Consider the following 27,051-nt stretch of genomic DNA (forward strand, 5'->3'; position numbering starts at 1 on the left):
AGGGCTATGTATCACATTGCCACTGTTAATGTTGACTGGTTTTTGGTGTGTAAGCCATTCTCCCATCAGAATTGACACATATGACCTGTATTGTCCATGATGTTTATTCAGCTAATTCATCTGCTGAGATTTTTCCTGCTGCTCCAGTTCCAATTGGACTTGCAGGTTGATTACAGGAGGAAAATACCAGCTGGTAGATTTTCCTCTTGTTTGCTATTTTTAGCAAAACTAAAAGGAATGGTTATGAACATAAAGCAGTGTCCTCACTTGTCTTTTCAACCACTGGTTTTTTGAAAGGACATTCTTAAAAATTCCATGTCACAAACTGAAAAAAAATCACTGGAGTTTTCTCACTGAATATTCACTGCTCAATAGGGCTTTTGTTTAGTGTGTGTCTGACCTGAAGATTTCTGTTGTGTGGGAATTTTTTTGGACTAGGTGGATTTGCACTGGACTATCAGCAAGTTCCTCACACCTTGGGTCAGTAGCTTTTTATAAAGAAAAAGATTAGCTTTATTTGTCACATGTGTAGAGAGCTGACATGGACACGATGGAGACTGGTGCTGTAGGTGCTCTATAATCTGATAATCTCGTGGTATTGTTTTGAGAAAGGGCAGATGAGTTATTCCTGATATCTTGGGCAATATGTTGCCGTCAATCAGTAACACACAAAGGTGATTGGGGCACGGTAGCATAGTGGTTAGCACGACGCCTTACAGTACAGGCAACCCGGGTTCAATTCCTGTGGCTGCCTGTAAAGAATTTTGTACATTCTCCGCGTGAATGCATGGCTTTCCTCCAGGTTTTCCGGTTTCCTCCCACAGTCCAAAGATGCACCAGCTGGTAGGTTAATTGGTCATTATAAGTAGGCTAGAATTGAATCAGGAGATTGCTGAGTGGTGTGGCTCGTAGTGCTGGAAGGACCTATTTTGCGCTGAATCTCAATAAAAATAAACAAATGACTAATCTGAACAAATATGTTGCTGATTCATGACCAAGACAGTCTGAGATGTGCTGCGGGAAGCCTGCAATGTCATCATGCTTCCAGTACCAAGATAGCAAGCCCACAGCTTACTAACCCTAACTCATACATCTTTTCTCTCAGAAAACAGATGCTTCTGGTGGAAACCCGTGCATGCGGTCATGGGGAGAATGTACAAACTTCTTACGGACAGCAGTGGAAATGAAACCCCAATCTTTAAAGTAAATTTATTATCAAAGCATGTATATGCCACCATATGCTACCCTGAGATTCATTTACTTGTGGGCATTCACCGTAAATACAAAGGAAGAAGATAGAATGAATGAAGAACAAAAATCAATGTGCAAAAGACAACAAATTGTGCAAATACAAATAAAACACAAAATAATAAATAAATAATATTGAGAACGTAAGTTGTAGAGCCTTGAAAGTGAGTCCATAGGTTTTGGAACAGTTCACTGTTGGAGTGAATGAAGTTATCCCCTCTGGTTCCAAGAGCCTGATGGCTGAGGGGTGATAACTGTTCCTGAACCTGTGGTGTGGGTCCTGAGGCTTCTGCACCACCTTCCTGATAGCAGCAGTGAGAAGAGAGCAGGGCCTGGATGGTGGCAGTCCTTGATAATGGATGCTGCTTTCCTGCGACAGTGCTCCGAGTCAATATGATCAGTGGTGGGGACAGTTTTACCTGTGATGGACTGGGCTGTATCCACTACGTTTTGTGGAATTTTCCTTTTAACGAGGTTGGGGTTTCCATATTAGACTGTGTTGCAACCAGTCAGTATACTCTCCACTGTGCACCTATAGAAGCTTGTCGAAGTTTTAGATGACGCCTGTGTAAGTAGAGGCGCTGCTGTGTCTTCTCTGTAATGGCACTTAAGTTCTGTTTCCAGGACAAATCCTCTGAAATGATTACGCTGACAAATTTAAAGTTGTTGTCCCTTTCCGCCTCCAAAGCCCCAACGAGGACTGGCTCTTGGACTTCTGCTTTCCTCCTCCCGTAGTCAATAAATCAGCTCCTTGGTTTTGCTGACATTGGGTAAGAGGTTGTTATTGTGGCACCATTCAGCCAGATTTTCACTCGCCCTCCTATGTGCTGATACGTCGCCACCTTTCATTTAGCCAACAACAGTGGTGTCATCCGCAAACTTAAATACGCATTAAATCTTATAGCTGACACTGTAAAGCATTACGCTAACCACTATGCTATTGTGTCAGTCTACCGTTCCTAACTGTAAGCTGCAGAGTGACGGTAGGCACAGGGCAAAACCTGCTGCAAGCTTGTGCACTTAAAGCCATTGCAACAAAAATAATATATCCTTAAATCCATCATTTTGGCAAATGTTGCTTTTCTGGGGATAATTTAGGATGACATTCAGTGACTGGAGTTGGGAACATCTTTAAAGGTGGTATAGGAAGCTGTCAACCAATGTTATTAAAGTCGATTTTCTTGTCATTGTTTTTAATGAGATCTTGCTGTGCATAGGCTATCGTCCTATTTTAAACATGAGATTCCACAGATGTTTGAATTCTTGTGAATAGCACACACAAAATGGTGGAGGCACTCAACAAGTCAGTCAGCATCTATGGAAGGTAATAAACAGTCAATATTTTTAGCCAAGACCCTTCTTCTGGGAGGGGGCAGAAGCCTGAATAAATAAATTGGGAGGAGAGGAAGAGTACACACTGGAAGGTGATAGGTGAGGCCAGGTGATGGGGAAAGTGGGTGGATTGGGGGGGAAACTGGGAGGTAATAGTTGGGAGCAATAAAGGGCTGAAGTAAGGATCTGATGGGAGAGGGCAGTGGACCATGGAAGAAAGGAATATAGGAGGATAACCAGAGGGAGGTGATGGCAGTAGAGGGTAACTAGAATGGGGAATAGAAAACAAGGGAGGAGGGAGGGGGTAATTACCATAAGTTCAAGAAATCGATGTTGGTGCCATCACATTGGAGACTATCCAGACTGAATATGAGGGGTTGCTCCTTCAACTCGAGTTTGGTCTCATCGTGGCAGTAGAAGAGGCCATAGACAGATGTGTCAAAATGGGAATGGGAAGTCGATTGAAATGGGTGACCACTGGGAGAGCCTGCCTTTTGCACGGACAAAATGGTCCTCTAATTGGATTTGGTTCTGCAGGCTGCACTGGGAGCGCCAGATGTCCCCAGCAAACTCATGAGCAAAGTGTCACCTCACATGCCAGGACTGTTTGGGACTCTGAATTGTGGTGTGGGAAGAGCTGAAACAGCAGGTGTAGCACTTCTTATGCTAGCAGGCATATGTGCCAAGAAGGTTATCAATGGGGAGAGATGAGTGGACAAAGGACTTGATGCACCATCAGTAACTCTCGGAGACGGGAGGCGGGCGAACGATAGGCTTTTATTAGCAGCAGAAGTGACCACAACATCTCGTAGACTGAGGGGGGAGCAGTGCCTCTAATTGCCTTTATACAGGGGACTGTGGGAGGAGCCACAGGAGCAGTCAGCAGAGGGACGTGTCCAAACAGGTATACACATGGTTTACCACATTCACCCACCTTTGTTTTAAAAGAGAGTCTCCATGGGGCGAAGTTTCTTACAAGTATATTTAGAGGTTAAGTCTATCAGGTGGTCGAGTCTGTTGCTGCGATCTACGTAGCACCGGTAGTGATTGCACTGGTGACGGTGGTTGTGCTGGCTCCGGCCTAACTGGAGGTGCCAGCCCATTAGGTGTCAGTAATCCCTGATGCATGTGCGAGGCGCCCGGTATGGGAGTGTCATGAAGAGTCTGTGTAGGGCTTGGTGTGCGCGGTATCTCATGGGTATACACATCGGTGGGTAAGGGGTTCATAGTCACCGTGGAGTGTTCAGAGTAGGGGTCTGGTACTCCTGCGGGCGCCAGGTCAGAGACAGTGTCCTCCCACCCATCAGATAAGTCCACGTAGGCATACTCGGGGTTCACATGAAGTAGGTGAACCCTCTCAACCATCGGGGAGTATTTATTGCTCCTCGCATGTTTTCGGAGCAGCACTGGCTCTGGGGACGTCAGCCAAGCCGGTAGGGTGGTCCCAGTGGCAGACTTCCTGGGAAAAGAAAAGAGTCGCTCATGAGGGGTGGCATTGGTGGACGTGCATAACAGGGAGCGGATGGAGTGGAGTGCCTCGGGGAGAACCTCCTGCCAGCGAGAGACCGGCAATCCCTTTGACCTAAGGGCTAAGAGTGTGGCCTTCCACACAGTGACGTTCTCCCTCTCCACCTGTCCATTTCCCCAGGGATTATAGCTCGTGGTCCTACTAGTAGCAATGCCCCTAGCCAGCAGGTACTGGGGCAGCTTGTCACTCATAAACGCGGACCCTCTATCACTGTGGATATAGCAGGGATATCCGAACAGAGTGAAGAGCTGGCGCAGGGCTTTTATGACGGACATGGGAGTGGTATCGGGACAGGGGATGGCAAAGGGGAACCAGGAGTACTCGTTGATTATGTTGAGAAAGTAGACATTATGGTCAGTGGAGGGAAGGGGGCCCTTAAAGTCAACACTCAGTCGCTCAGAGGGGCGGGTGGCCTTGATAAGTTGTGCCTTTTCAGGATGGTAGAAGTGAGGTTTGCACTCAGCGCAGACTTGACAGTCCCTCGTCATCGTCCTGATGTCCTCAAGGGAGTAAGGCAGGTTCTGGACTTTCACGAAATGGTAAAGTTAGGTGACCCCCAGGTGGCAAAGATCTGCATGGAGGGCGTACAGCCGGTCGAGCTGCGTGCTAGCACACGCCCCCCGTGATGACATCAGGGGGCTCATTGAGTCTGCCAGGCCGGTACAGGATATCATAGTTTTAGGTGGAGAGTTCTATTGTCCACCTCAAAATTTTATCATTTTTGATTTTGCCCCGCTGTTGGTTGCTGAACATGAACGCAACTGAGCGCTGGTCGGTCAGCAAGGTGAACCTTTTGCCGGCGAGATAGTGCCTCCTGTGCCTAATAGCTTCCACTATGGCCTGGACTTCTTTCTCCACCGCGGAGTGCCGAATTTCAGGGCCCTGAAGGGTACGAGAGAAGAATGCTACCGGCCTTCCTACATGATTGAGGGTAGCAGCCAGCGCGAAGTCAGAGGCGTCACTCTCTACTTGGAAGGGAATGGTCTCGTCCACCGCATGCATTGTTGCTTTGACAATGTCCCCTTTAATGCGGCTGAAAGGGGAAATGCAGTGGACTTGACCAGGGGGCGGGCCTTGTCTGCGAATTGAGGGACCCATTGGGTGTAATAGGAAAAGAAGCCCAGGCGCCGTTTGAGGGCTCTGAGGGCGGTGGGAAGAGGGAGTTCTAACAGGGGGCGCATATGGTCGGGGTCAGGGCCAATGACCCCGTTCTCCACGACATACCCAAGGATAGCAAGTCGGGTGGTTCTGAACACACACTTGTCCCTGTTATAGGTGAGGTTAAGAGCTTTGGCCGCTTGAAAAAATCATTGGAGGTTGGTGTCGTGATCCTGCAAGTCGTGACCACAGATGGTGATGTTTTCCAGATATGGGAATGTGGCCTTCAGTTGGCACTGGTCCACCATCCGGTCCATTTCCCTCTGGAAGACAGAGACACCATTTATGACACCGAAAGGGACGTGCAGGAAGTGATAGAGCCTGCCGCCCGCCTCAAAGGCGGTGTAAGGGCGGTCCTCTGGGCAGATGGGGAGCTGGTGATAAGCAGATTTCAGATCTATGATCGAGTACACCTTGTATTGAGCTATCTGGTTGACCATATCCGCGATGCGGGGTAGGGGGTACACGTCAAGCTGCGTGAACCTATTGATGGTCTGGCTATAGTCCACGACCATCCTATTTTTCTGCCCGGTCCAAACAACGACCACCTGGGCCCTCCAAGGACTTGTGCTTGGTTTAATGATCCCCTCCCTGAGCAGCCGCAGCATCTCCAACATAATGAAGGCCCTGTCCCCCGTGCTGTACCTCCTGCTTTTAGTTGCCACGGGTGTACAGTTGGGGATCAGGTTGGAGAACAGCGGTTGGGGAGGGATCTTGAGGGTGGAGAGGCTGCAAGTGGTGTCAGTAGTGCGGCCGTTGGCATGGTGTTGGGTAGGATGTGCGGGTCAGTGTGTCTGTATGCTCAGTAGCGGGGTATATGACGAAATCCCACAAAACAGGATTTCTGACAGTGATTGGTGGGAGGGGCCCGTCATACTCCATTGTCACACTTTTCAGGTGGCTCTGGAAGTCCAGCCCCAATAGCACAGGGGCACACAGTTGAGGCATGACCAGTAATACAAAGTTATGATATTCTGTGCCCTGCACCACCAATGTCGCTACACAACCCCCCCGGATGTCTGTGGAATGTGATCCAGAAGCCATGGTGACCCTCTGGCTTACCGGCTGTGTCATGAGTCTGCAGCGTTGCACTGTGTCTGGGTGAATAAAACTCTCAGTGCTGCCCATGTCAAACAGGCAGCTAGTCCTGTGCCCCTCCACGAGGATGTCCATCATTGACCTTGCGAGCTGGTGTGGAGCACTTTGGTCGAGGGTCACGGAGGCCAGAGTTGCATCGCCATCTAGGTGCCCGGTAAGCACCCATGGGTCGGAGGCGGGGCGAGGTTGCGCCGACAAAGATGGCCGCCCCCATGCCTCGCACACGGCGGGCAGGCAAGATGGCAGTGACCAAGATGGAGACCCCCCATGCCTTGCACGTGGTGCTGCTTGACCCTGCTCGTGGTTTGGACTTACAGACCTTGGCGAAATGGCCCTTCTTTCCGCAGCAGGAGCAGGTAGCTTCTCGGGCCGGGTAACATTTTCGGGGGTGCTTTTTGGGTCCGCAGAAGTAACACTGCGTGGACTTGTGACTGGTAGCAGCCGAGGTCGAGTCACTGGCAGGTTGTGGGGTCTTCAGCGTCCACGGGGCCGGTGGGAGATCACGCGCCTGGAGAGCATCAGCGTTGTGCAGAGCAGCCTCCAGCATGTCTGCCAGCTTGATCACCGAATGTAACGTAAGATCGGCATGTTCCAGCAGCCGCTGGCGCACGTACGCTGACCTGATCCCCGTAACGAAGGCGTCTCGTACCAGGAGCTCTGTATGCTGTTCCACGTCAGTCTCCTGCCGTCGCAGACCCGCACGAGTGTCTGAAGGTCCCGGACAAACTCAGCGCTCGACTCTCCAGCCCGCTACCAACATGTCACTAAGCGATGTCTTGCGTAGATGGTGCTCACCATCCGCAAGTATTGTCTTTTGAGGGCGTCCAGTGCCCCTTGGTAGGTTGGCAGGTCCCTGATCAGGGAGTAGACCTGCGGACTGACCCTGGAGAGGAGAATTTTGTGCATCGTTGCAGGCTCGGTCTCATGAATCTCTTCCAGGTACGATTGGAAGCATGCAAGCCAGAGTTCAAAAGCGATGCTGGCTTCCGGTGATTGAGGATCAATATCCAATCTGTCAGGTCGTAAAATGCTCTCCATGTTTGAAAATTGCTGCTAATAAAATTGATGCACCTTCAGTAACTCTCGGAGACGGGAGGCGAATGATAGGCTTTTATTAGCAGCAGAAGTGACCACAACATTTTGGAGACTGAGGGAGGAACAGTGCCTCCAATCCCCTTTATACAGGGGTTTGTGGGAGGAGCCAGAGGAGCAGTCAGCAGAGGGGCGTGTCCAGACAGGTATACACATAGTTTACCACAGGACTCACATAAATAATTGTCACATTTCCTACTTTCTGGAAGTGAATTTGCTTCAAAAGGTTGTTGTGATTATTATGAAAGGCTGAATCTTTTTCTATACTTATATACAGTATGTTTGGGACAGTCAGTATTTAATTGGGTGTCTACTACTTCAAAAGAGCAAGGGTCGTCCCTAAGTACTGATCCCTCTCCCTTAAATTTTGTGAGGATCCTTTATCTCATTACTTTTCCCAAACAACTCCGATATCCATCCAAACACTGAAACATCCTTCCAGATTGAATGGTTATGGACCTTTGAGATTCCAAAACTTAACAACCTTCTGGGAAAGGAATCTTTCCTCAGTCCTAAATTGCCAATAATTCCCTATTTTAACACCATGGCCTTGGACCCAAACCCTCTGTCATGGTAGTCACTGACAGGACTGAACCCAGGTGTGGAGGAACGGCAGATTCTCACGTTCAGATGGAAACAAGAGGCTACAGATAGGAATACCAACAGAGCATTGGCAGCACAACTGAGCAACACCATGAGACAAATCAACCTCCACACAAAGACTCTGAATAGCACTAATTGAGAGTCCAAATTAAATAATCTTAGAATGTGGAAAACCCATTCCAGTCACAATTAACTTGACGAGATTAAACAGAAAGCACAAGCTTGACGACTCTTGTTAAGACAACAGGTTAACAGATGACACTTGTTAAGACAACTCTGGTTAAGACACCAGGGACTCAGAAGCCCAATTCTCTACGGCACGTTGCAGAGGCTCATGACACTAGCATTCATCCTTTCTAGCCAAAGGAAACATAACTTAGCAGACTGATCTTTCTCAGAATTTTAGGTAAGTCATTCCTCATTTTTCTAGGTTGATTTGATAGCACTGTCCCCAAATCTTCTCATAGGACAATCACATCATCCTGAGGTTTAATCTGCTGAATCTGACTTCAAGGCAAGTGTGCCCTCGCTGGGGTGCTGGCAGCAAAGCAGCATCCAGGACTCGAGCTCTGTAGTTTGTCATCTGCTCACATGCTGCAATCTTCAGATAACATTGGGTGGACAGGTGGAGGCTTCTGAGGAATTTCGTGCTGAGTTGGGGCCCTGTGCAGTGCAGTTGGTTGTACTGGAGAGCAAGGTTGGTCAACAGTCAGGAAATCTCTGGGTAGAAGGATGTGACAGTGAGAAAAGTGGAAGTCTGTGAGGGGAAGGGGGAGTAAAGGGTGCTGAGGGAGACGTTGAGTTTTAAGATTTAGAATGGGTGAAAATGGCTGGTGAATAAGGGAATGGGGCATGTGCATATGTGTTTGTTTAGGATGTTGTGGTGACCTGTGTGTCATCTGCAAAGGAATAAAATGTCACCTACAGCACTGTTACTGTTGTGGAAACAAGTTATCTTCAACATTAACTGACTGGTGGAAAGAACATTTACCTGATGTCTCTGCCATCCGTTCAAATGAACCTGACTCTGAAGAGCTGTTCTCAGCTGATATTAAATCAGCTATTTACTAAACAAAAGCCATACCACTACACTTACGCTAGAACATAAATCACTCCTGAAATTATTTCCAGTCTTCAAACATTTCTAGACAGATGTGATTTGTTCACCATAGTAATAATGATCAATTCTTGGTTTCTCAGGCTCTACATGGCAAGGCACCTCAGAAAAGGACATCCCAGTTAGTTTGATTTGTTAGCCATGACATTCCTGTTTCAAGCTCTCCTCTCAGCACCACTTTATCATCTACCCTCTTGACAATACTGCAGCATCAGCATCAGAATCAGGTTAATATCACCGGCATGTGTCGTGACTATTTCCAGTTCTTGAAATTCATCTGGACACTTTGGTGCTAGTCAGTCACACTATGCCAATGGCAAGGAGTGTGGATCCAATGGGATGACATCATTTCCAGTGCAGTGTTCCTTACGGAGTTTGGCAGAGGTGCTTGAACCACATTGTCCTGGGTCAGCAGGCAGCTGGGCTCTCTAGGTGTCTTTGTCAGTTGGGGGGATCTGCAGGTAGTGAAGGAAATCCTGAGACAACCACACCACTTTACTGCCCACTGCGTCCCCCGGTCACAGCATTGCTGATCTGCCTGCCTGCCTTTTAGTCCCACCCTGTTTCGCTGCTGCTCCACACATTGTTGCTGGTCTTCATTCCCAGTCTCTCTCCCCCATCAAATGTGATGCTGGTCTGCATGATGCTTCCTTACACATTCAGAATTTGAATTCATACCTGGTTTGTGATACTGTTAATTCACTTAAATCTTCTTTGTGTTCAATGGTCCTGTAATGTTGCCTAGTTATGTTGAGTCTCCTTACAGTGCTTGAATTAATTTGCTGTTCAATTATCATACCATTGAGATATTTCATAGCCATAATGGGAGAAACAATCAAAAAGTTCTTGTGCTTGAGGCCCCATTGAAGCGCATTCATTTGGATATTCATAATCATTATATTATGTTTGTAGGGGCACAAAAATTCCCTTGTGGCTTTGGAGAATTGATTCTTTGTGTACATAGTATCTCAAAATATGTATTGCTTCTGCTCTCGTGAAAATGGTAAATTCATCTGTAGAATTTGTAAATGTCATGGAAAATTTTGATGTGATTTTGCTTTTTTTGTCAGATATTATTAGGTCACTACTTCTGTTATCTGTGCAACATGCTGTTGAATGGAGTGCATGTACAGTAATAACAATTCATTGCTTAGAAACAAGCAGTGTTGAGAAGGCAGATCATCAAAATAAAATGCAGCCAATTTGGCACTAAAAATTCAAGGCCAAACATTTTAACTCTTAAGCTCTGCTGGTCACATTGACTGGAATCAGCTTTTAACAGGCAGCGCAATGGGTGCTGTGGTTTTCTTTACATTTATCTGCTAAGGGCACCCAGAGGGAAACTGAAAACTTATTTAAGTGACGTGATTAATGTTTATCCAAGATAACTAATTTTACTTCCAACGTGAAGCTCTTTATATTTTTTTTCATGGTAAATGGCACACAGTGAAATTTTCATGACATCATGAAGATTTATTTATTTATCTGTCTGTTTATTAATTGAGATACAACACAAAATAGGCCCTTCTGGTTCAGCCCAGTAACACCCCAGTTCAACCCTAATCACAGGACAATTTACAATAACCAGTCAACCTCCCAATCAGTACACCTTTGGACTGTGGGAGGAAGCTGGAGTGCCTGGAGGAAACCGTGCAATCACAGGGAGAACACACAGACTCCCTACAGACTGCAGCGGGAAGTGAACCCAGGCCACTGGTACAGTAAGGCATTGTGCTTAATTTTCAAACCTAAGTATTTTTATCTTTGTTAAAAGTAACTAATCTCATTAGTCATTCTGCTAACTATGTCAGGACGCTTACTGTCAGTTATATTTACAAAACTTTACTCTTTGGTGTGTACCCGCTGTGGTGAACTACATATACCTGTCTGGACATGCCCCTCTGCTGACTGCTCCTGTGGCTTCTCCCACAGACCCCTGTATAAAGGCGGTTGGAGGCACTGCTCCCCCCCTCAGTCTCCAGGATGTTGAGTGGTCGTTTCTTGCAGCTAATAAAAGCCTGTCGTTTGCCTCCCGTCTCCGAGAGTTATTGATGGTGCATCACCTGCTGATGTCCAGTTTCCAAATTGTACTTTGTGCTATTTTGTTTAGATGTACAGGCAACGAAAATGGAAAGCTGAATGAGTGATGTTGGATAAGTTTAATTTTGTGATCGAAAATACCTTTTCTCGTTCTTTGGATAATAAGCAAATCACCCTTTTTCGAGTAGGCTGCCACTTGTCTTGTCCGTGTATGTTAAATGATCACAAAACATAAAAGTTAGTGGTGAAGTGTCATGGCTGTTCAAATTGAAAAGCCTAATTGACGGTTCCTCTGACTATCCTAATTGGGATGAGGGATATGGTAATTTATCTATTTAAATGCATGTACTCATGTCTAAACCTGTCTTCAACACCCCCCCCCCACCCACCAAAATAATCACGTTTTGAATATTTTCTTTTCAGTAGCCCCTAAAAGTAAAGTTCAGACACTGAACAGTGGTGAGGATGACATCATGGGCCTTCCATCCACTCTAAAAAAAAATTGATGGAGATGTTAAAGTGATTTTTGTCACTTACTGGCAAAAGTCCAACAACTCTGTGAATAATTTCCATTCCAAATTTTGATTGGTACTCCTATTACAAAGGAAAGGCTGTTTCATTGTTAAAATCTATCAAGTAAAAGGTTTAAATTCCTAGCCATGAAAATGTTAATTTTATCTGCAAAAGTACAGTGTCATTCAATACCACAACCATGGCACGACTTGATTGCTCTTCCAGGAGCTGGAGTCGCAGAAACTGCAGCATGCCAGTGTTTAACCTGTTATAGGAACAAAGTGATCTTTGCAACAGCTCTGCTCCTGAGACGAAAGCAAGAGACTTGAATACGAAACTCTGTGTTGGCAATTGAGTGCCTATTAACCCATGTCTTTTAGGAAATGCATTTCAGAAATAAAACATACAGCTCTATTGTCTTGGATGGCTACAAAAAATCTAATGGTCTATTTTAAAGACAAGCACAAGAATTACTGTTAGCAACAGTTGCACTGAACACAAGCGGCCTGATTATTATTATCCCACTGGTGATAGGAACACACTGTGCCTAAATTGGCTATTGCCTTCGTACACTGAAGAACCAAGGCACCAGAGGTCCTCACCATCCAGGCCATGCTCTCTTCTCGCTGCTGCCATCAGGCAGAAGGTAGAAGAGCCTCAGGACTCACACCGCCCAGGTTCAAGAACAATTGCGACCCCTCAACCATCAGGTTCTTGAACAAAAGGGTTAACTACACTCATGTGCCCATCCATTGAGATGTTCCTACAATCAATTATTTAAGGATTCTTTATCTCATTTTCTCATGTTCTCATTATTTGTTGCTATTTATTTATATTTGTATTTGCACAGTTTTTTGTCTTCTGCACTCTGTAGATCCTGTTATAGTTACTACTCTATAGATTTGCTGTGTATGCCGGAGGAAATTGAATCACAGGGTTGTATATGGTGACATATATGTACTTTGATAATAAAATTTACTTTGAACTAGGACTATATTTTAAAACTACTTTTAGCTATAAAGCATTTCAGAATCAGAGTCAGGTTTATTATCACCGGCATATGCATGAAATTGTTGACTTTGAGGTAACAGTACAATGCAATACATGATAAATACAGAAAACAAACTAAAATAAGTAGTGCATAAACAGAAATAATTTTTTAAAGAAGTAGTGAGGTAGTGCTCATGGGTTCAATGTCCATTTAGAACTTGGATGGTGGGGGGGGGGGGGGTGGGGAAGAAGCTGTTCCTGAATCGCTGAATGTGTGTCTTCAGGCCCCTGTAACAATGAGAAGAGGGCATGGCCTGGGGATCCTAAACAAAATGAAGGAAGGTTCCAGTTATTTTTATTTACTCCATTCCCTTTCAGTGATTGTTGTTGCTTCTGCATCTCTCATGCATTCAAGCATTGTTTCCAGGCCTCAATCTCCTCAGAATGTTTGACAGAAGTAGTTTCAGCAGGCTAGCAACTTAGATTGGTTGTGCCCAGTAACTCAGCAACAGTTCCTTATCCCAGTAGTCCCTACTTGTTGAAAACCATTTTGCTTTAAACTGGCATTGTTTCGGTAAAACCTAAACCTGACCTGGAGCAATCCTGTTCAATTCCAAATATCAATGTAGACAAATTTCAACTCAAATATCGAGATAGTTTGAAGTGATAGCTTTGTGGTTGATGTGTCAAGCATTCCAGTAGATTTATTGCCATTCTGAAACTTGGAGGCACTAAGTAATGTAATATAACAGTAGTTACAGGAGGGATTAGGTCCATATGTGACACCATGGTGGAGCTGATTTATTTGCCATTAAATACCAATGGCCAAGACATTGGGGATTCTTGGATTTATGTAGATGCTACGAATAGCTGGTTGCTTCTACTTTTTTATTCGAAGTGGTGATCTTCAGAAACTGCACTTGTATGAAAAAATCTAGATAACATGGAACAAAAATTTGCAATATTTCGATTGTCTCTGAGAGTAATTTCAGGCATGATATTGAATCATTCATCCTTTGTTCTGTGCTGTGTTTCAGGGGAGCATTGCGAAGTGAGTACCAGGTCCGGCCGCTGTGCACCTGGCGTCTGCAAGAATGGAGGAACCTGCATCAATCTGCTTGTTGGTGGCTTCAGATGTGAATGTCCAGCTGGTGAATATGAGAGGCCATACTGTGAAATTACAACACGAAGCTTCCCCCCACAGTCCTTTGTGACTTTCAAGGGTCTCCGGCAAAGATTCCATTTCACCATCTCCCTCATGTAAGTGACTCAAGGGAAACTCATGCAGTTAAAACTCCCATGAAAAACAGCATGACCTGAGAGTTAATCTTAAATTGGTGTAGGTGCCAAACTTGCAAAAACCTGTCAGTAAATTGGCACTTGGTTATTTTCCAAAATCAGGAATGTTAAAGCCAACAAGACTTTCCAACTTGCAACACAGAACTGCAGGCAAGTGACTAATTGTAACAAATACTGAAGATAAGCTATTAATTTTCCCATGGGCTGGTAATTATATGGCAGACTCCCAACAACAACAATGTTAAGTCATTCCTGAATAAATCCATAAATGTGGGCTTGTCGATGAGATATTGGTTCTTGAGCTGTATATCTGTGGGAGAGTAACCTGCAAAATGCCAGGTTAAAATGGGTAGAATTTAATTCAGAAAGGATTAAGGTCAAATTTTGTCAGTTTTGAAGTTCAAAGGTCAAAGTAACTATTACTATCAAAGTACATGTATGTCACCATGTACAACAGTGAGATTCAATTTCCTGTGGCATACTCAGCAAGTCTATAGAATACTGTCTATACCAGGATCAAATGAAGATCAGCCAGAGTGCAGAAGACAATAAACTATACAAATGCAAATATAAATAAATAGCAATAAATAACAAGAACATGAGATAAAGAGTCTTTAAAGTGATATCAGTGGTTGTGGGAACATTTTAATGATGGGGCAAGTGAGTGTAGTTATCCCCTTTTATTCAAGAGCCTGAGTGCTGAGGGGTAGTAACTGTTCTTGAATGTGGTGGTGTGAGTCCTGAAGCTCTTGTATCTTCTACCTGATGGCAGCAGCAAGAAGAGAGCATGGCCTGGGTGGTGGGGATCTCTGATGATGGATGCTGCTTTTCTTTAACAGATTTTCAGGTCGATGTGCTCAATGGTTGGGAGGGCTTTACCTGTGAAGTACTTGGCCAAATCCACTACATTTTGCAGGATTTCTATTCAAAGGCGTTGGTGTCTCCATACCAGGCTGTGATGCAGCCAGTCAGTATACTCTCCACCACACATCGATAGAAGTTTGTCAAAGTTTTAGATGTCATGCCGAATCTCCACAGACTACTCAGGAAGTAGAGGTGCTTCTGTCCTTTCTTTGCAGTTGCACTTATGTTCTGGGTCTAGGACAGGTCCTCTGAATAGTAACACCCGGAATTTAAAGCTGCTAACCCTAACCACCTCTGAACCTCCGATTAGGACTGGCTCATGGACCTCTTACTGAGTTGAGGGTAAGTCTGAACGTGATCTTGTTGAAGATTTCACTTGTCCATTGCCTTGATAGTGGGGCAGATTTCTCGTGGCCTGATGCATATCCTTCTCTCTAAAGACCCAGCCTGCAACTCACATTCCTCTCTCTAAATATTCCTGTGGTGAAGCTCGTGAAAGTTCCAGCAGGCTCACAAGCTTATCAGTCCGATGGGCAGATAGGACCGCAGCAGACCCTGCTCACAGAATGTATAGTTGACAGCTTCTGATATTAAACACAAGAAGTTCTGCAGACGCTGGAAATCCAAAGCAGCGCACACAAGCTGCTGGAGGAGCTTATCAGATCAGGCAGCATTGATGTACCTGAATAGCTAGTTGATATTTCGGACCAAGACCCTTCTTCAAGACTGAGAAGGAAGGGGGAAGATGCCCTTGACCTTTACCACCACCCTGACTTCACCTATCACCTTCCATCTAGTCTCCTTCCCCCTCCCTCCCACTTTTTTTATTCTGGCAATGTTTTCAATGTATTCAATGTATTCAAACTCTTCCTTCTCAGTCCTGGGTTTCGCTAGAATCATAGTTGGCAAAACCTAGGAAATGAAGACGCAGTGCATAAAATGCTGACTATAGACTATATAATGCATCGCTATTCACTGTGGTATATACAGTGCTTCACTACAGACTGCAGGATGTAAAGTACATACATCAGTGCTGAGTGCAGAATATGAGATGCATCACTACTCGCTGTAAGAAATTATGTGTATCGCTGCACTCTGTAGTTTGCAGAGTCCATCATTAACTCAGATATGAAGTGCTGCATTATTTGCTGTGGAATATAAAGTGCATGAATAAACGTCTCCGGCTTCCAGCCAGGTACAGGTATCAACACTAACCAACATTTTGATGACAAACTGCCTTCTTCAGCTCTAGTCACTACAGCACTGATGAGCCCAGAGGCAGAATGAGTTCTGATGTACCGGCACAATAGGGCAGACTACTGTGCAAATAAGGTGTATGTGTAATACAGGGCAATGTTGTTTTTTCTTCCCCTAGCATTGTGACTAATGTTGCTGTTTTGAGACCTGAGATATTGCTGTGTGACTTTTGTGATACTTTAATTAAAATGGAGCAATGGAGATCTTTTTGCTTTGGAGGTACTGGGGAGAACTAAACGAAATTTTGGCACTCCAAAATGCAGTTAGAGAATAAATGTGGCATTTAACAGGTTTTTTAATTATTATTTTTTCTGAATAGTCCATTCAGGTGTTAACGAATCATGGAAGATTATCTGGTTAAAAGTTAAGATTTCTTGGTGAGTAAAAGTTAAGCTATGTATCAAATGTGTGGAGCTGGCTGGACTCTCTTGCAAATGAATGATTTGAGATATTCATTTGTTTGCATAAATATTGAAAAAGATGCTTCTGGGCTTTTGAGGATCAATGAAGATAAAACCATAAGACATAGGAGCAGAATTAAGCCATTCAACCCATGACGAATTTATTTTCCTTCTCAACTCCATTCTTCAGCCTTCTTCTCATAATGTTTGATGCCATTACCAATCAAAAATCAATCTATCTCCATGGAGACTAGGTGTAATAGATCTAAAAGTGGGTGAGTGAGTTATTAGGAGATTGTGGAGAAACTACAAAAGCTATAAACAGGTGAAATGAAGATTTTCTGAGCTGTGCAATGGTGAATGATTCATGACTTTATTACAACTTCTACTTGGAGAACAATTACTCAAATATTTGCTGACCTTCGTTGACTGCTGGTCTAGCTTTGTTTCAAATTTAAGATTTTTTCCCTAGTTTTCAATTGCTCCAAGTGCCTCTCCTCCCCTTCTAACCCTCCCTCACCCTTTCTATGTAATTCTTTCCCTAAACCCACCACTGACCACACTCCCCTTCTGGCTTCTTGTGCATTCATGATTTCCAGAGCTCCACGGTTGACAACTGTGCCTTCAGAGGCTTGTCCTTGAGCTTTGGAATTTTATCCCAGAATATCTCTGCCTCACTACTTCTCTCTTTAAGGTGCTCTCTAAAACCCATGTTCATACTGTTAGTCATTAGCTCAAATGTTCCTTTATGTGGCTTAATATCTAATTTTGCACAAATGCTATATATAGTGGATTCCAGATAATTGGGACACATTGGGATTAGTGCATTTTGGCCCATTTAAGTGGCTGCCTCAGTTAATCAAAGTTTCACTGAAATAGTTGAAATGGTATAAAAAAGATAAACTACAATTTAAGCAACACACACAAAATGCTGGTGGAACGCAGCAAGCCAGGCAGCATCTATAGGGAGAAGCACTGTCGACATTTCGGGCCAAGACCATTCATCAGGACTAACTGAAAGGAAAGATAGTAAGAGATTTGAGAGGGGCAGGGGGAAATGCGAAATGATAGGAGAAGACCGGAGGGGGTGGGGTGAAGCTGAGAGCTGGAAAGGTGATTGGCAAAAGGGATACAGAGCTGGACAAGGGAAAAGATCATGGGACGGGAGGCCTAGGGAGAAAGAAAGGGGGAGGGGAGCACCAGGCAGAGAGAGGAAAAAAAGAGGGGGGGGGGAACTTATTATGCCAGGGATGGGGTATGAAGGGGAGGAGAGGTATTAACGGAAGTTAGAGAAGTCAATGTTCATGCCATCAGGTTGGAGGCTACCCAGCAGGTATATAAGGTGTTGTTCCTCCAACCTGAGTGTGGCTTCATCTTGACAGTAGAGGAGGCCATGGATAGACATATCTGAATGGGAATGGGATGTGGAATTAAAATGTGTGGCCACTGGGAGATCCTGCTTTCTCTGGCGGACAGAGCATAGGTGTTCAGTGAAACGGTCTCCTAGTCTGCATCGGGTCTCACCAATATATAAAAGGCCACACCGGGGGCACCGGACGCAGTATACCACACCAGCCGACTCACAGGTGAAGTGTCGCCTCACCTGGAAGGACTGTCTGGGGCTGTGAATAGTGGTGAGAGAGGAAGTGTAAAGGCAGGTGTAGCACTTGTTCTGCTTGCAAGGATAAGTGCCAGGAGGGAGATTGGTGGGAAGGGATGTAGGGGACGAATGGACAAGGGAGTCGTGTAGGGAGTGACCCCTGCGGAAAGCAGAAAGAGATGGGTAGGGAAAGGTGTGCTTGGTAGTGGGATCCCATTGGCAGTGGCGTAAGTTACGGAGAAATTGGCTACGGTTTCAGTTCTAAATATTCCTGCATTACCTGCACAATATCAGCAAAATTCATTTGGGTTGGTTTGGTTGGAGTAGTCAAACTTCTAGGCAAACTGTAGGCTTTTCCACCATTGCACTCAGCAAAACTGGCACTTGTTTTTTATCAGCTATATCATTTGTTTCAAAATACACTGCAATTCGCTCAGTATACATCATCCAGTTATTTGTTGTGCAATTGAATCGAGTTACAAATTATGTATTATAATAAAATACAGAACAAATTAGAACACTACCAGTACTACAGTGCTATTGATCTGTGTATTTGTTTCTAATAGTTATCAACAGAGGAATTCTTCCAGTGTATGCTGTTGTGTTCTTTTGTAAATGAACAAAATTAGCACGGACACCTAGTACAGATAATGGACTGCCTTCATACATTGCTTTCAATGATTACATCATCCAAATCTTTGTTTTCATTGCAGCATTCAAGATGGTTGTCGCTATCTTCAAGCTCTTCATTGTTCCTAACTTGCTGAAGAGTGAAATAGTCTCATTTTCACTCTCAGCGGTTTCTGGCATTTCCACGTCTGAATGCACAAAACCACAGTGAGCAAAACAGCACTGAATTGTCTCACTACTTATTTTTCACCAAGACTCAGTGACAAAAATTATTGCTTTTTGAACACAGGCTATTTAAAACCTGTTCACTATGAGCACCATTGTGTCTAATGGTCACACAAGTGCACACTGTTGGCGCTAATTAGAATCTGTTCAGCAACAGAGTCCTGTCCCAATTAAGTGGCATAGTGTCCCAAATGAATGAAGGGAATCCTGGTTATTTCTTCAATTTGTTTTTGTTTTTTAAGAGTTGTCCCAAGTAAGCAGCTGCCAGAATTAATTAATGACCTTATTAACTGGAATCCACTGCAAGCCATTGCTATTTAGTACCATTTTATTGGATTTTAACTAGGAGAGAAGGGCAGACTCCCGTGTGCAACCTAGACATGGTGCATTCCATCCACAGCCAGGATAAGTTTTCTAATTAATGTGGTCAATCAGAGCAACATTTTTCCTTTATTTGGCAGTGGGTAACTATTTGCCATCACTACAGTGCCAAAAAACACATTCGCCAACCACCATATTCATGGCCTTTCCTCACCCCTCCCTCCATCACTGTCATCTCTAACTCAAACTATCCCCAACTGAGGGCCAGCAAACTGCTTCATTTTTCTGACATTTTCTGCTCTGATTTATTCTTTCTGAAGATCTGTAGAATTAAGCTGTTGATGAACTAATCAATGAGAATGTAACGCTTCGTAAGATATCTACATATATGAAGATTTCCTGGTCTTGATATGCTTCGGCTCATACCATGGAGTTCATTAAGTAATGCACATACATGTTGAGATCCTAATTTTTAAAAATTCAGAGAAGAATTGGCAGATAAAATATTGCAGGTGATGAACAGAGATGTAACACCCTGGGAAGGGTTTCACTGCTAACGCAATGGTCTTTCTGTAGGAGCAGTGTTTGGGTTATGGTCAGAGATAACGGGTGCTTTGGAATGTGAGCCATCCAATGAAGGGAGTGTGTTTTCGTGCTGTGTGCCTGAGACCGAGGTGATCTGGGTGATGGGGAGAGAAGATGCAGAAGAGGAGGGATCGTAGGAGTGGGCTTGGAGTGGAGCCAGGAGCTGACGAAGCCCGGGGAGTTCGAAGGAGGATCAGTGAAGGGAAAACAGTGAGCTCCAGCTTGTGCACATTAGACTGTCACATCAAAATGGGCCCTTTTCTTTTTGATCTTTTTTACTAACCCTTTAGTCAAATTAAGAATTATAAAGCTAAATCGTTTAATTGTATATGGTGTACTGTCTGTTAATTCATGGTACTGATTTGTAACAGAGTAACAAATCATGTAGCATCCACCCAAACAGGGGGTCTTGGGGGAGCTTACACCTCAATCTCATACGTTTGGTGGGGTGAGAGATTGCCTTTCCTAGATTTACGCAGCCAACAGAACCCGAGGGTCACAGACGCATTCAAAATTAGGAGGGGTGTAGATAGGGTTAATGCAAGCACTGTGGTTGGGTGAAAATACAACTGGAGCTCGTGGGTTTAGGGTAAAAGGTGATATATTAAGGGAGGGATCTTCTACACTCAGAGGTTGGTGAGAGTGTGGAATAAGCTGTCAGAGAAAGTGATGGATGCGGGTTTGATTTCAACATTTAATAATGGTATAGAGGGCCAGTACAGATCAATGAGTCTAGACATGGTTTGGCTTGAATTAGATGGGCTGAAGGGCCTACTTTTGTATCGTACTGCTCTGTGACTCTAACGACCGGAGACAATTGGCACAGGAGTATCGTGGAACAGCAGGGTAGCATTGTGGCCAACACTATGTTACTTCAGCTCAGGGCTCTCTGGAGTTCAGAGTTCAATTTCCGGCTCCGTCTGTAAGGAGTTTGTACTTTCTCCCCATGAACCATGTTGGTTTCCCACAGGTGTGTGGTTTCCTCCCCCAGTCCAAACACGTACCAGTCAGTTGGTGAATTGGCCATTGTAAACTGTCCTGTGATAAGGCTAATGTTAAACAGGTGAGTTGCTGGGCAGTGCAGCTCATCGGGCCAGAAGGGCCTGTTATAGGCTGTATCCCTAAATTATTTATCTGTCACACTTAAGTAAAACAGGATGCACTGGAAGACTTCTGTGACTTTGATTAATAATTACACATTATTACGATCTATTAATGCACATATTTGGAAATCAGGTGATTATGACTTATTGCCTGCTAATTGTGATAAGATTGTTGACAGATACATTTGCAAAAAGAAAATCTGTATTTTTTTCTTTTCATTTGAATTTGTATTTCAGTTGTGTACTACTCATTCATTGGTTGGCCAGATTTTAAATGAGAAGCCTGGCACTTTTCCAGGGGAGGCTATAAAATACACAGAATACTGGATTCTACCTTTGATTCTGCCTTGCACCGGCGTTACTTTCATGCACTTTGATGGATTGAGGGGAACCCTTCATAAGATATGAGCAGCTTGATAGAGTCCAAATACCCTTACTCTATGCCTGCTTAATCTTGTCCTATCATTGGAGCTTATAACAAAATCTTGTTAGCGTTACTATGGTAGTTAAACCTGGCACCCCAGAGATTCAAAGAAAGAGCAAATAGCTTTTGGCTGGATCCATCTATGGGAAACACTGGCAATCCAGATATCAAGGAATTGATGAAAAAGGAAAAGAAGTAAATATAGTATTATGACATAATGTGTGGGGTGCTCCAGTGTCCTCCTCCAAAGACCTTACAGTTGGCAGATTAATTAGTCAATGTATATTGTCCCCTGTTTAGGCTAGGGTTAAATCAGGGATTGCTGGTGGTGTGGCTTGAAGACCCGGAAAGGCCTTTTCTCTATCACTAAATCTCTATATCGCTGTATTTCTAAATAATAAATAACCATCTGGTAAATATTCTGATGGGGTGTTTAGTCACTCTGTCTTTGTACGTGGATAGTCTTGTAGTGTGGGTGAATTGTTTTTGTCCTAAGATAGGAGATAAGCAGCGGAGTATGAGACCTTTGAAAATGGATTGGAGTCTTTCAATATTCAACTATGTACAGCGAAAATGAAATGCATAAATTTTGGCATTTGCCATAACCCAACATGAAGAAAACAGTGAAATGTCTGTTTTATATGAAATTCCCATTGGGAATCACTTCTTAACTTGTTAATTGATTTAGTGAATGTGCAGACTTGCCAAGGCGCACCTAGTGCAGTGTGCTGTAATAAATTATCTACAGGCTCAGCAGCAAAGTGCAATAAATGTTCTAGTAAAGTGGGTCTGTTGTTTACTCTCCTGTTAACTGTTCCCAACTGTGGCTCAAATTCCATTCTTCCAGTTTAATTAAGTCCTTCCTCACACCCCTCCCCCCCCCCCCCCCCCCACCACAACTTTACATCAGTGGTACGGCAGTGGAAACTGCAAGCGGTTTCAAACTTCTGGGTCCCAGAACACATCCTATGCAGTCAAGATAGATGACCAACACCTCTACTTTTTGAGGAGGATGAAGAGAGCCGGACTTTGCACATCCATAATCACGTCATTCTACAAACGCACAGTAGAGAGCATCCTGACAAGCTGCATCATTGCACGGTATGGAAGCTGCACTGTGGTGGGCAGGAAGGCTCTACAACGGGTAGTCAAAACTGCTCAATGCATCACCGGCACCAGCCTACCCGCCATCAACAACCTATACAAAGCAAGGTGCTGGAAAGGGGGCAGTAACATCATGAAGGATCCCACCCACTCTACTCAAGGACTGTTTGTCCCACTCCCATCAGGGAGGAGGCTACGTAGCATCCACGCCAGGTCCACCAGACTCGAAAACAGTTACTTTCCCCAACTAGCAATGCTGATCAATGCCTCCACCTATTAATTCCTCCACTACTTTATTATTTCCCATCATTCACCTTGTGTACATCCTAGTGTCACTTCATGGATATACAATCAATCTATGTTTATGAACTATCATGTGTTTATTGTATGTTTTTTTGTTATTATAATTATGTTCTTTATTTCTTGTGGATTTTTGTGCTGCATTGGATCCAGAGTAACAATTATTTCCTTCTAATTACACTGGACCCCCTCCAGTTTGCCTACCGACACAATAGCCACTGCTCTACACACCGTCCTTATGCATCTGAAGAAGAAGGATGCTTATGTGAGAATGCTGTTCTTGGACTACAGTTCAGCATTCAACACCATAATTCCCTCCAGGCTCAACAGGAAGCTCAGAGAGATCGGTCTTGACCCTGCCTTGCGCAGCTGGATCCTGTCAGATCACCGGCAGGTGGTAAGGGTGGGCTCCCTCACCTCCACCGCTCTGACTCTCAACCCAGAATCCCCCTCAGGGTTGTGTATTAAGTCCCCTCCTTTACTCCCTGTATACCCATGACTGTGTCGCCACCCACAGCTCCAATCTGTTAATTAAATTTGCCAGTAACAAGGTGGCCTACTGGGAAGAAGTCACCTCTTTGACACAGTGGTGTCATGAAAACAACCTCTTGCTCATTGTTGCAAAAACAAAGGAGCTGGTTGTGGATTACAGGAGAAATGGAGTCATGCTAACCCCCTAGTGACATCAATGGATCTGGGATTGAAAGGGTAAACAGCTTTAAATTCCTCAGCATACACATCACTGTACATACTGGCTGTGTGGTGAAAATGGCACAACGGCGCCTCTTTCACCTCAAACAGTGAGGAAGTTTGGTTTGGGCCCCCAAATCCTAAGAACTTTCCACATGGGGCACAATTGAGAGCATCCTGACTGGCTGCATCACTGCCTGGTATGGGAACCGTACCTCCCTTAATCGCAGGATTTTGCAGAGAGTGATGCGGACAGCCCAGCACATCTGTAGTTGTGAACATCCCATGATTCAGGACATTTACAAAGACAGATGTGATAAAGGGCCCAAAGGTTCATTGGGGACCCAAGTCACCCCAACCACAATCTATTCCAGCTGCTACTATCTGGGAAATGGTACCACAGCATAAAAGCCAGGATCCACGGGCTCTGGGACAGCTTCTTCCACCAGATCAGACTGATTAACTCCCTCTGACTTGAGTGTATTTCTTTGTTACATTGACTGCTTTATTTATTATAAGCTACTATGATTGCACATTGTACAATTAGACAGAGACAAAATGTAAAGATTTTTACTCATGTATGTGAAAGCTGTAAGAAATAGTCAATTCAATTGTGTACAGGAAATGACATTAAACAATCTTGAATCCCGCATATAATTCAGAATTTTGCAGTACGTTTATGTAGTGCAATGCTACGCAATGATTTGTGTACAATATAGTCTGTACAAAGAGGGTTGCTTTGTATAATTCTTAATGCTTTTACAGTTTCTTTCTCCACCTATTCATTTCAACCCATGTGTACCGCCGTTCTGCTCCAGCGATATGCTATTTAACAACTCTTCCTCCTCATCTTAGTTTGACTTCCTTTGAAATCCAAAACTTTGGGCGAGGAGAATGGGAGTCACCACATGAGTTCCCTTCAATGTAATTTAAGTAACGCAGCCCTGAAGGACCAAGGGACAGCAGAAGAGCCCCTGATAATGACATATCTATTGAAGTTCATTTTCAGGCTGTGGGTGTTGCTGACTAGGGCAGCAATTTTTGCTCCTCCCAAGATGCCTTTGAGAAATGGTAGTGGGCTGCCACCTTGAACTGCTATGGCCCATCTGGTAAAGATGCTATCAGAGCGCTCTTGGATAGGGAGTTCAAGGATTTGCACCCAGTTATGACAAAGGACCTGTGTTATATTTCCATGCCATGATGTTAGGTATCCATTATCAGAGATCTCCACCACCCAGGTCATACTCTTTTCTCACTGCTGCCATCAGGTAGAAGGTACAAGAGCCTTGGAACTTGCACAGCCAGGTTTAAGAACAGTTAATACCCCTCAACCATGAAGTTTTTGAACAAAAGGGGATAACGACACTTGCTTGCCCATCTATTGAGATGTTCCCACAACCAATGATATCACTTTAAAGACTCTCTCATTAAGGCATGTTCTTCTTATTTATTGCTATTTATTTATATTTGCATTTGCACAGTTTGTAGTCTTCTGCACTCTGATTGGTCTTTCATTGATCGTTTTATAGTTCCCTTTCTCTAGAGTTGCTGAGAGTCCCCACAGGAAAATAAATCTCACTGTCGTATATGGTGACATAGATGGGCTTTGATAACAACATTTACTTCGAACTTTATGCAGCTTTGAGGGGAACTTGTGTGAGTGGTGTTGTACCATGCAGCCACTGTTCTTGTCCTTTGTGTTAGAGGTGCTGTTGAAGTAGCCTGGGTGAATGTATTGTTGATGGTACACAGTGCAGTCAATGTGTACTGCTAGTGGGGGCAATGAATGTTTCTGTTTAAGAATGAGGTACCAATCAATGAGGGTTGTCGAGTTTCTGGAAAATCATTGGTCCTGTCCTCATCCAGGCAAGTAGAAGATTTCCACTTCACCCCTGATTGGTACTTCGCAGACAGTGGAAAGAAGGCAAGCCAATTTTTGCAAGGTGCTACAGAAAGGTGCTGCTGGAGCAGACATTGGCCCTCTATTGCCATGACCGCCATATCCTTCTTTCAGAGAATCCCAGAAAGGAGTAATGAATAGTGTGAACTTTCTTTTCAAATGTAACTCCACATAGTGGTGTAACGTACCCAACTTAAGACTAAGCAGCCAAGCTGTGTCTTCATAAAGCATTTATGAAGTCAAAGGATGTATTGTAGGCCTAGGTGAATTTGGCATGTCTTCTAGGGGAAATAAAAATCCTTATCAACAAATTTCTCAACTCTCCTTCCCTGAGCGATCTAAATTGTGAATGTACCGCCTGTCTCTGTCAATGATATACTCCTGCTGTGCACGTATTGAGATTGACTGTACCACTTCAGGCTTTTTACAGTTGATTGCTTTTGTTTTATGTTGCGTGTATCAGTGAAACACCACTATTATTCCAATCTGTAGAGTTAGCTGTGCGCGGATGGCTAACTCATACAACTCCCATGACATTGAATAGCATTATGATTTCCTTTTGCACATGGTTCGGTGTCTTCATTTTCTAAGTGTAAAAGTTGTAGATAATACAGCAGGATATAGATTAATGTTGAACATTAACATTGGTATTAGTTTGACACTTGGAAATGAATTAACATTAAAACATTAACGAAGAAGGGAACTTTATGTTAGCTACCATCTATTTACCTTTTGAATAGATGCTTCCTTGTATTTTTCATGACATCCTACAAGTATTCCAGCTGACAGTTTTAGTTTTTCATTGTACTGAGAGATGGGTATCTGGAAAATGGTGGTGGGGGGTGCTTCGTTGAGCACCTCCATCTGCCAAAAGCACAACTTCCCGGTGGCCAAGCATTTTAATTCCCATTCCCATTCCAGTTCCAACATGTCGGTCCATGGCCACCTCTTCCTTAAGTATAGGCCACCCTCAGGGTGGAGGAGTGGAGGAGCAACACCTTATATTCTCTCTGGGTAGCCTCCAACCTAATGGCATGAATATCGATTTCTCCTTCTGATATATAAAAAAAACCCTCACCCTCCCCTCCTCTTCTTCTCCCCACTCTTTACCTCTTCTCACCTGCCTATAACCTTCACCTGGATCCCCCTCCTCCTTCATTTGCTCCTATGTTCCACTCTCTTCTCCAATCAGATTCTTTTTTCTCCAGCCCTTTATCTTTCCCATCCACTTGGCAATTACCTTCTCGCTATCCTCCTTCCCCTCCACCTTCTTATTCTGGCACCTTCCCCTCTCCCCATCCCCCAAGTCCTGAAGAAGAGCCTCGGCCCAAATCATCGACTGTTTATTCATTTCCATAGATGCTGCCTGACCTGTTGAGTTTCTCCAACATTTTGTGTATGTTGCTTTGGATTTCCAGCATCTGCAGAATTAGTCATGTTTATGATTAAATGGGAATCATGGTGCTTAATACATTGGAAATACACTGAATATGTTACATTAAGGAACACACACAAAGTGCTGGAGGTCAGGCAGCTTCAATGGAAAGGAATAGAGTCAATATTTCAGGCTGAGACACTTTACAAGGACAAGAATGGGGAAGAAGCCAGAATAAGAAGGTGGGAGGAGAG

At 44.2% G+C, this 27,051-nt stretch overlaps 1 protein-coding gene across 4 annotated transcripts in view; it reads left to right on the forward strand.

The window, feature by feature from the left end:
* LOC132403786 (cadherin EGF LAG seven-pass G-type receptor 1-like) overlaps positions 1–27,051 on the forward strand; it is a 368,758-nt gene that overhangs the window by 195,823 nt on the left and 145,884 nt on the right. For all 4 annotated transcript variants that reach the window (XM_059987470.1, XM_059987471.1, XM_059987472.1 and 1 more), the window contains one exon: positions 13,757–13,979. In XM_059987470.1, the coding sequence (XP_059843453.1) occupies positions 13,757–13,979 (223 nt within the window). The remainder of the gene's footprint in view (positions 1–13,756; positions 13,980–27,051) is intronic.

The sequence above is a fragment of the Hypanus sabinus genome, chromosome 13 (genome assembly GCF_030144855.1).
Source record: "Hypanus sabinus isolate sHypSab1 chromosome 13, sHypSab1.hap1, whole genome shotgun sequence".
NCBI lineage: Eukaryota > Metazoa > Chordata > Chondrichthyes > Myliobatiformes > Dasyatidae > Hypanus > Hypanus sabinus.